The following is a 10264-nucleotide window of genomic DNA, read 5'->3' as shown; positions in this document are numbered from 1 at the left end:
GGGGGGGGGGGGGGTATAGGTTTGTGGGCTGTGGGGGAGGCTGCGGGTGTGTGTGCGGTTTGTGGAGGATGGATAGGCATGGGGGGCATGTATGTGGGGTGAGGGAGCATGAGGGAGTATGTGTGGATATGTGGTTTGTTGGGGGCTGCGAGTGTGTGGAAGGAGGGTGGCTGGGGAGGATTGTGGCATCTGTAGAGGGGGAGGATTTGCCCACAGCCTTCCAGCGGCAGGAAAAGCGCCCCGCAGAGCTCCTCCAAGATCAGGCTCTGTGCTCTTGCTCCTGGGGCACTGGTGCAGCTCCTTGCTGCCACTTCCCCTGTCTGCCACCGCTGCCCTTCTGATGCTTCCCCGTCCCTCCTCCCCTGCTCACCACTCTGTCACCACATCCCAGCTGCAGGGCAGAGACCACAGGATGCAACAGGAACTCAACTAGCCTGGCCGGCCCCACATGGGACCGGCTGAGAATCACAGGGGCCAGGCTAGCTCCTGCTGTGTGCTGTGGCCCAGCACTGCAGCCAGGAACCATGTGGTACCAGAGCAACTGGCAGGGGGTGGACGGGAGCAGTGGCAGCAGCAGGCAAATGACTGCGGTTGGGGGGGGAGAGGGGGCAACTGCATGGGTGGGAGTGCAGCAACAGCTGGGTGGGAGTGTGGGGCCCACACAGTATACCAGGGCCAGCACTGGTGGGGCCCAGAGCAGACGGCAGGGACACAGGCCAGAAGGGGCTCTATGGAGCTGGGCCGAGCTGCATCATTAGGTAGAGTGGCCCTGCACCCACCTGCTGCCCCTTCCTCCCCGACTGCTGCTGCTTTTAACACTTCCCTGTCTGTGGCTGCCGCAGCTCCTCTCCATCCCACACTGACCACTGCAGCACCATGTAGTTCCCAGCTGCAGGATGGGACTGCAGCGGGCTTGGCCTGACCCTCAAGACTGAGGCGATCGCCTGTGATCCTCCCCTGCCTCCTTTCCCACCACTTCTTATCTGAATTTCCCTCTGGTAGAGGGAGGCAGGAACAGCCCCACAGTCCCAGGCCAGAAGCCTCTGCTCAGCACGTGGCTTCTGGCTGAGGGCAGGGGGTGGGCAGGGCTGGACAGGCCTTGCTTCTACAGCTGCCTGATCCTGCTGGCAGCTTCCCCTGGGTCCTACTGCCCCTGGCTCCTGTCAGCTTTGACAGGCAGCCAGGTGCAGATCAGTATTTATTTTCTAAATTTTTTAGGGGCCTTGAGAGCTGGATAGAATGGCCTGGCAGGCTGAATCTGGCCCATGGGCCATCTTTTGCCCATCCCTCATTTAAGCGGTTACCCCAATATTGCATCTTTGAATCAACGGCAGAAAAGCAGCAGTACATGCAGCTGCTCACTAAACCCCGATTAGAAAAGTGATTTGTGTACGTGCCAATTCCAAGATATTTCTGTTCTGGGAACATACACATGCACAACTTGTCCAGAGACAAATGCAATCAATGTTTGTTCCTAGCCTGCAAGGTACAAATCTATCCTGCCTTTTGTAAAATGAAAGTTATTATAGAAATATAAAGATGTCATAATGAGTCCTTTCAGAAATTAAGGGGACTGTTAACAAGTATAAGTAAATCGTGCTTGATTTCCTCACAATTGATAATATTCAGATTCTGCTTAAGAACAGAACTGACAAGCACTGAGAGGATCGGCAAGAAAAAACAACTTAGAGGATTCATAATGTTGTCTCATTTGTACCATGTTAAATACAGCAAAACACAGATCCTTCACAGGGTTAGGTTCCTCACTTCCCTCTGAAGATGAGAGCTTGCAAACTAGTCAGGGAATATATACAGCCACAGCAAAGAGCTGCATGGAATCACTGTTAAGCTCCAGCTGATAGAGAAGCAACACCCTTTCAAGTGAAAGCTGCAGCAACCAGTTGAGTGTGGCAACCAGCTATGAACTAAGTGCATTGTGAACTACCCAGATGGTTCTCATGTATTCTGAAATTAACAAATCCCCCCAAATTGCCAGTTGTTACTGGGAGTGGGCAAAATGGAGGATCCGGCCGGCAGCCAGACTCCATTTCCCAGCAGCCCCTGCCCACATGGCTGGGGCTGGTTTCTGTGGAAACCACAGCAGCAGCCACACTGCGATAGGGAAGGGCTGGGGTTTCCATGGAGACTGGCCCCAGCAATGCCAGGAGGGCATGGATCTTGCTGCGGTGACAGCTGGGTAAGCGCTGTGATCCGTTGCCTGCATGCCCCGGTCACTGCTCTGTCCCAGCTCTGGACCATGCCGTCACCACTGGAAGGAGCTGGGGCACAGCCGCAATTCATTGCCTGCACGCTCCTGCCCAGATCTCAGTCCAGCTGCAGAGCAGCTACGCGCCCTGATGTGCGCTGTGCCAGCGCTGCTGGGGCCAGTGTCCACAGAAACCCCGGCTCCATGCTGTTACAGGGCGGCAGCTGCTGGGGTGTCCATGGAAACTGGCCCCAACCAGGTGGGCAGGGGCTGCTGGCCGGATTCAGCCTGTGGGCTGGACTTTGCCTGCCCCTGTACTAGAGGCACTGTGCACTAGTATTACAAGGAGGTATAAACTGAGAGGAAGGAAAAAATATCCAAAAAATGACTAGGTGAGTAACAGGCTACAGTCTGACCTAAGAGTTCTGCAACAGTAAAAAAACCCAACCAACCAAACAAAAAAGGATGAAGGCACGAATAACCTGGAGCTGAAAATGTTACAGAGGAATGAGGAAACAAAATGTGACCAGGCTACTCTCACATGCCCAAACAGCATTCTAATCCCTGTGATCATGCACACCCTGAAGCAAAGATACTATGCAGGTCACTCTGGTATTTCCTGCTATTTACAGTCTGTTGTTGGTATCTTACCTTCCATTGTAGTGTCTACCACTTATTTTGAGCTCTACTACACTAACATCTGAGTTCATTTCATTATGACCTAAGATTGCCTATTTCAATTACCATAAGATTTTTTTTGTTGAAAAGCCCAGAACTCAGTTTGATGAAAGTGACTGTTTCTATTTGGGGGTCTCACCTGTAAACTACAGCAGGGATACGTTTCCAGGAACGAAAGCCTGCCACACTCTCCAGTTCCTTATCCGTGATCCAAACAGGAACTATAATCTCCTGTGGGTAGCTACCACAAAGCCTGCACAGAAAGTAAAAGTGAAGGGTTAAATGCATTAAATGCACCAGAGACACAGCAATTATGTAACTCACTGACAATACAAATTGAAATGCACTACAAGCAGACCAAGTGCTCGTTTATTTCAGCAAGCTATACTCTTTTGCTAGTGTCTGTGTACTTATATTTGCTACTAAATTTCTCTTTAATAGGCATAGAAGAATACTGTGGACCAAATAATTTGTTGCTCTAAATCAGGGTAGCTCTTTTGAAATCGATGAAGCTACATCGATTTCACTAGTTGAGGACCTTAGGAAATTTAAACCTAAAACCTAATGGCACCTAACTCTAATTGCCAACAACATATTAAAGCACAGGAGAGAAACTCCTCACCTTTCAATGCCAAAGAGTTAATAATTACCAGGGACTTGGGTTTTCTGTTTTCAATGGAAAAACGTGGATTTTCCCCTTTGAAGCTGGAAACCATGAATTTCCCCTCGCAGGCTGGCAGAGCTCCAGCCTGCAAGGGGCTGACTGGGGCTGGAGGAGTGGGGGGGATGGCGACTGGAGGCATGAGGGAGCACATGGGTACACACACAAGGCCAGCAATACAACCAGGTAGTGTAGTGGGAGCAGCCCTGGCAGCTGGATAAAGGTAAGTCTATGGGATGGGGGAGGGGGAGTTTGAGGGCCAAGGCTTGGCGACCATCTGGGCAGGCCCACTGGTGACATGTCGGGGGAGTATGTGCCCCTCCAAGATTTCTGCACGGACCACACAGCATGAGCCACCTCTGCAGCCCAGCACACAGAACCTGGTGTGAAAGGGTAGGGCAAGGCAGGGAGGCTTGGTGATGCTACCACCGCCACTGGAAAGCCCCGTGCCAGCCACGCCGCCAAGGTTAAGCGCCCCCTGTCCACCCAGCAGCAGTGGGGGGGTGGGGTATAACTCTACACTGCCATTGCTGCCCCCATGTGGGGAGGGGTGCCTTGCCATGACGGTGTGGGGCTCCAGCACTGAGCTTCCCCACCTTGCTCCATCTTCCCATACCAGGTCCCACCCACTGGAGGCCCCCAGGGAGAGGACAGCAGGGCAGGGAGCTCCCAGCCCCAGTGGGCAGCCTGAATCATTCCAACATTCCCAACAGGCTCCACTCAGCTCTGCTCCAGCCATGCTGCCTGCAGGCTGTAGGGGGTCTAGGCTCCACACTCCTTCCTCCACTCCAGCCACAGCAGTCACCACCTCCCACACACAGCAGCAGGGGCTCAGGCACTGCTGGCTAGCTGTGGCTGGCACCCACAAGTCAGGGAGCAAGGAGTGGGCAGGATGCAGAAACCAAGGCCTGCAGACCTGGCAACTGGGCACCCCCCTCTGGCAGGGTTGGGGGGTGGGTCTTGGCATGACTGAGGTGTGGGAGGCTGCAGGTCAGGAGCGAGGGGCACTGGCATGGCCAGGAGGGCAGTGGGGGACTGTGGGACAGAAGTAAGAGGCACTAGCAGGGCTGGGGAGACTGTGGCTTGGGAGTGAGGGTCAATGGCATGGACAGAGGCAGAGCACTAGCATATCAGGGCTGCTCAGCACCACAAAGCAGCCAGGGGGTAGACACAGGTAGACCCATGTCCTGGTGAGCAAAGGGGGCAGAGGAGCTCTGGTTTTCTATGATAAAACCCAAAATCAAATGTCAAAACATACAGGTATTTAGAATGTATTTTATTATAATGATTGAAGCGCCGGTAGGCTTCTTATTTTAAAACTGTAAATATACCAATAAAATAGTGTGCAAGTGTGAGTGTTGGCCATGATGCCCCCTGGTAGCTCCATGGCCATGTCTTGCGCCGCACCTATGGTGCTCTCTCTTCTGCCATGCCTTGATGGATTATAGATGAATAGGGAGGATGCCCCCAGAACTTTGCTAGGATTTGATTCCACTGGTCTCATGCCCCTGGCTGGGCCTTTATAATCAACTGTGCCCAGCAGGGCACCCAAAGCCTTATGGGCTAATTGCATGGCTCTGTAACCTCCTCTTTACCATGCCCCATGCCAGTGGTGATGCATAAGGGGTGCATGTGAACACCCCGACAGCCAGTGTTCCTCGCTTAGGCAACGGGCAGTAGGGGTAGGTGGGAGTGCTGGTGCCCCCCTTGAGAGTGCTGGCCAGGGAGTGGGAGCACCAGGAGAAGCACCGCTGGCACTTCCAGGTCGGTGTGATTGGCCGTGGAGGGAACCCCACCCCCCGGCTGCTGACTGGCCACTGGTGGTGCGGTGGGGGGACACGACGACAATTGCCTCCTGACTCGAGGCAGCAGTTACCCATGCCACAAGTGTTACCAGTATGATGTCCCTTTGTTCAGGCCTCAGCCTCTAGGCCTCTGCCCCTTCTAGGCCCACTGGATAGGACTTGGCTTCAAATCCACATCATCCACTTCCCATGAGAATGCACTAACCATCAGGATATAGCAGTCACAGGTGGCCCCTCTTGATATTGGGCCACTGTTCAGTTAAGAATACAAGTCATGGAACAAGAAGGAGAGAAACAAGAGATGGTCCGACTCCTCAATACAGTGTCTATAACACTCAGGTGAGGATGGGGTGGGGGGGCAGGAAGGAGACCTGGGTGCTAGCCTGAACTCTCAGAATTATTTGTAGTTTTCATCCAATGACTGTCTAATGTAAGATGAATCAACAATCCTGGGAGCAAAGGCTGAAACTCAGATCTTCCTCTGAGCTTAGTGTCCTATTCAAGCTATGGAGTCAGACACTCTTATGACCCCTGCCACCCCCAGTGCTCCTTCCTGCCCATGGCAGGGGGTCGGACTAGATGATCTGTCTAGGTCCCTTCCGACTCATTGATTCTATGACTCTTGCTTGCTCTGCTTCTGGCCCCTAGCTCTTGTATTCTTGGCTTCACAGTGGCCCCACTTCAGCAGGTCTCATTAAGTTAACCCCCAATCCAGACTATTTTATAGCCTGATGTTTAGGGTTCTCTTATGGGAGATGTAGTTTTGAAACTTCTGAGGAATGCCTAGGACCTATGTCTCCTGCTTCCTGGCAACTGCTCCAACCTCCAGGCTATTAAATAAAAGGTGGAAGGCAAGATCTCCTCCAATGGTTTCCAGTAGAAGTAATGATGGCTACTCTGCCTTGTACTGAACTCACTGATGTGGTGCTGGCATATTCTGAGCACACACACAACAGACCTGGTTCCTTCAAGGGACTTAGGCAGAACTCAGGCATTACTGGGCTCATCTACACATGCACTTTACTGCACATTAGACTAACCTAACGTGCAATAAAGTGTCACTGTCTACAAATACACAGCAATTACTGCACATTAGATTAATTTAAAGCACCATTTGATAGTACTGACAGATACAGGTCCTAGCAAACGGTGCTGTAAACTAATGTGCTTCAACGAACGTGTAGAAGGAAACAGCAGGTGCAGTCTGTGCCCAGTCAGACACATCAGTAGAGTGCTTAGCCACATGGCTGGCAGCTTCTCCAGCCACATGGCTTGGGCAGCTCCTCAGCTGCCTGATGCTGGCTCCAGGACCTCTGGCCTGACCCCCAGGGCTAAGTACACAGTCAAAAAGCCTGAGGCTGAATCAGTTCAATCTAGGCAGCTTTCTCTAAGCAGCATAGATTGAACTGATAACCACCTGAGCTAATGTTCAGTTTTCAATTGGAAAAGGCAGGGGGAGGCCTGCACTGACCCAGGCCAGAAGACAGGGGGTGCTAGAATGCATCTCCCAGCCTGTTGGCCATTGCCAGCCCAGCAAAGTGTCCCCAAACCACTGCTGTCCCCACATAGGAGGTTAAGCAGCCCCCTGTCCAGTTGCTGGTCCACCTAGGGGGTGGAGCCTCCCAACCCAGGCAGCCCTGGGGAGCTGAGGGAAATTCCCCCTTCCGAGCTGCTGATTGCTTCACCAGCTGCCACAGGAGAGAGAAAGAGTCCCCCAGGTCAGGTACCTGCCCATGCAGCCCAGCATGGGACCAGGGAGCCCCAACCTTGGAGGGTTTCCTCCCAGCCCAGGGTCCTTCAGGCTATGGCAGCCCCAGGGAGCCGAGGGGAATTCTTCTCCTCCCCAACACCAACCCCTTGCCTTAGCCCCTGAAAATCTCAGGGATAGTCCAAGGAGGGGAGGGAAATTCCTCTGGTTCCGTGCATAGTTTTGCCTCAGACTCACAACAGCTGAAGTTAAACTAGCTGTGGAAGAGAAGGAGAATTTCCTGCCACTCCCTGAAGCTACCTGAGACTTGCAGGGGCTAAAGGCAAGCAGCAGTGCCGTGCGGAAAAATAATTCCCCTCAGCTCCCTGTGGTGGAGGGAAGTCCCCCAAAGCAGGGGTGAACTGGTGCCCCCATGCAGGGCTGCATGGGTAGGCACCTAGCCTGGAGGACTCCTTCTCCCTCTCTCCTGTGTCAGCCTCTGAAGCAAATCAGCAGCTGGGAAGTGGGAGGGGAAGAGGACAGGGCTGCCAGGGTCTGAAAAGCCCCCACCACAGGGGTTTTCCCTGCCCCCACATGCTGTGTAGACCCTGGCTAGGAGGGCCTGGGGGTCTGTTCCCCTGCTCCCCAGTCCCTATGGGCTGATGGACACAAGCAAGAAGCAAGTTAGGGAGCAGAGGGGCAAGGCAGTCCCTTCTCCACTGGACCAAGCAGCATAGCCCAGGGCTGTAAAGCATCCTGGGATGCTGGGGGACTGTGAGTTAACTTGAACTAGGAAGGGAACTAGAACAGAAGGTCCATAAACTGGTTTGACCTAAATCAGTTAAGTCTGATACTACATCCAACCAGGTTTATCTTAAACCAGTTTTGGTGATTTTGAAAGTGGTTTATGTGCACTGAACTTCTGTTCTGTTACAGCTTAAACCAGTTTCTAATCACTTAAACCAGTTTGTGTGTAACTTCTGCCCCTAGCCCAAGAGTTTGAGGAAAATAGGTGCTAACAGAGAACAAAAAAGTTTTAAACAGTATGAACAAGAACTGATCCCCTTTTTTACTTGGTCAGGCTCCACTGTACTGTTTTAAGTCTTAAGTCACCTGTCCTTCAAGAACTCTTTCAGTAAGAACACCACAAAGTGAAAATCTGATATTTCTAATGTTAAAAAAACAAACAAACCATCAAGCACATACTTTTTTAAAAAATACTTTGAAATCAGTTTCAGGCCTTAAGCAGAAAAAGGTCAATATCCTATGGTTCCCTCCTTACATATTAATTATAGAACTCTATTTGAATAAATTCTAGTGATCTACAACAAAGACTAGTGTTTAGACAGGGCATTTAGTTATGAATCAGCAGTCTGCAAGGACCTACAGAACTTACTTATACTTTTCATTGATGTTGGAGATCCTCCAGGCATTGTTCATATCAAAACCCATGCGTTCAACTTCATTTTTAAACCTTGACGTTACATGTTCTCCTGGGCATCAAAGACAAAGAGAAGAAATAAATGAGAAACACAGGGCAAGGTTTCCAATTTGCAAAACAGGAAGAGAAAGATACTACTTATTCTAATTAAAAACAGAAAAAAGGCAATATGCAACAGAAAAGTCACATACATTTTATAGCCCCATTTTAAAAAAAATCTTTATCAAGCCAGCACACTCTCTCTAAAATGGCCCTTGGCAATTGCCTCTCCACAAAACAAAGAATCAATAAAAAGATCTCAAAAATTATCATACTTACACGGACTTATACAGGAAACACACTATTGTTGTGTAAAGAGCAGCCCATATCCAAACATCAGATAAACCAAGTGTATTAAGGGTGTGGACAGATGAAACATGTATACCAACTTAAGTGGTTTTAAGTGGGTTTACAAAAAACACAGACAAATGATACACACCTTAAATTGATAAAACTCCCAACTAGTCTGTTAAAAATTTAGCCTGGGATGGATCAGGGCTAAAACTGTTTCATCTTAAAATATACTGATAGAGGGTTCATCTGTCTGTGTCCTCTCCACAGGCAGTAGCTGCTCTGGACTCCTTTCCAACTTTGACTTCTGAGGGCATGGGGTGTAGATGCAAATTAGATGCAAAGACACAACACTACTTTTTTGTGCTGGACAATTCACTTTCACATATCAGCCTATTTAACCACAAACCCAGAATATCCCACTCAGAATATTCACATAGTTCTCTTTGGCACTAAGGAACAAGAGATAGTTCCCCTGTTTATTAATCAAAGCTCTGATGAGACAGACATTGCTCAGTCCCAGTCACCTTTGCCACCAGCATCCAATAGGTAGTCTTCCCAGCCTGCTGAAACCCTTCTGCCTCATATTTCAACAAAGCAGGAATAGGATTATTTCTCCCCACCTCAGAACCTCAACACTCAAAGAACTCCCAAATAAGCTTCCAGAGCTCCATCTTTGGCCACTACTCAGCATCCGTCCCTCTTGTGAAGTCATTTCCCCATTCCTTGCGGCTAAGTTAAGCCAACCTGTCAGCAAGCAAAAACCCTACCAGAAGGCTAGCATTGAGAAGGTCCAAAGGGCGGCCATTCACATGGTCAAGGGGCAGCGGGGCAGGCCCTACAAGGAGAGGCTAAAGGGCCTGAACCACAAGAGAAGGCTGAGAGGGGATCTGGTGGCCGTTTACAAACTCACCAGGGGGGACCAGCGAGAACTGGGGCAGGCTCCGTTTCCCTGGGCACCACCCAGGGTTACTAGGGATAATGGCCACAATCTGTCAGACAGCAGGTTCAGGTTGGACATCAGGAGACATTACTTTACAGCTGGGGCTGCCAGGCTCTGGAGTGGGCTCCCAAGTGAAGTGGTATTCTCTCCTACCTTGGGGGTCTTCAAGAGGAAGCTGGACAGATATTTGGCTGGGGTGATAGAGGCCCCCACAGTGAAGGAAGGAGTGGGGCTGGTGCTGAGGCAGGTGCTTCCCAGCTGGGGCAGGGCACGGGATGAAGCCGCAGCTCGTCCAGAGGGTGCAAGGGCAGGGAGGCAGCTCTCGCCACTGCATGCAGCCCAGGAGAGCATGGGGGCAGAGTGCATACCCCTGGATCTGCATGTGGGGTAGGATGGGCTGCCGCTGTGGGCTAGGGAATGTGCCTGGGGGGGGGTCAGAACTGGGCTGCACTGGGAGCAGGGGCTACAGTGAACTTTGGGGTGGCTGCAGCCCCCCCCCCCCCCCAAACCCCC

At 51.2% G+C, this 10264-nt stretch overlaps 1 protein-coding gene across 4 annotated transcripts in view; it reads right to left on the bottom strand.

Moving 5' to 3' along the window:
* Positions 1-10264, bottom strand: part of MTMR3 (myotubularin related protein 3) — a 119557-nt gene that overhangs the window by 53641 nt on the left and 55652 nt on the right. For all 4 annotated transcript variants that reach the window (XM_019506732.1, XM_019506733.1, XM_019506735.1 and 1 more), the window contains exons 7-8: positions 8434-8530; positions 3024-3137 (exon numbers count right to left, since the gene is read on the bottom strand). In XM_019506732.1, the coding sequence (XP_019362277.1) occupies positions 3024-3137; positions 8434-8530 (211 nt within the window). The remainder of the gene's footprint in view (positions 1-3023; positions 3138-8433; positions 8531-10264) is intronic.

The sequence above is a fragment of the Gavialis gangeticus genome, unplaced genomic scaffold, assembly GCF_001723915.1.
Source record: "Gavialis gangeticus isolate Ggan-Ray unplaced genomic scaffold, GavGan_comp1, whole genome shotgun sequence".
Taxonomy (NCBI): Eukaryota; Metazoa; Chordata; order Crocodylia; family Gavialidae; genus Gavialis; species Gavialis gangeticus.
This window is presented reverse-complemented; position numbering and strand designations above follow the sequence as displayed.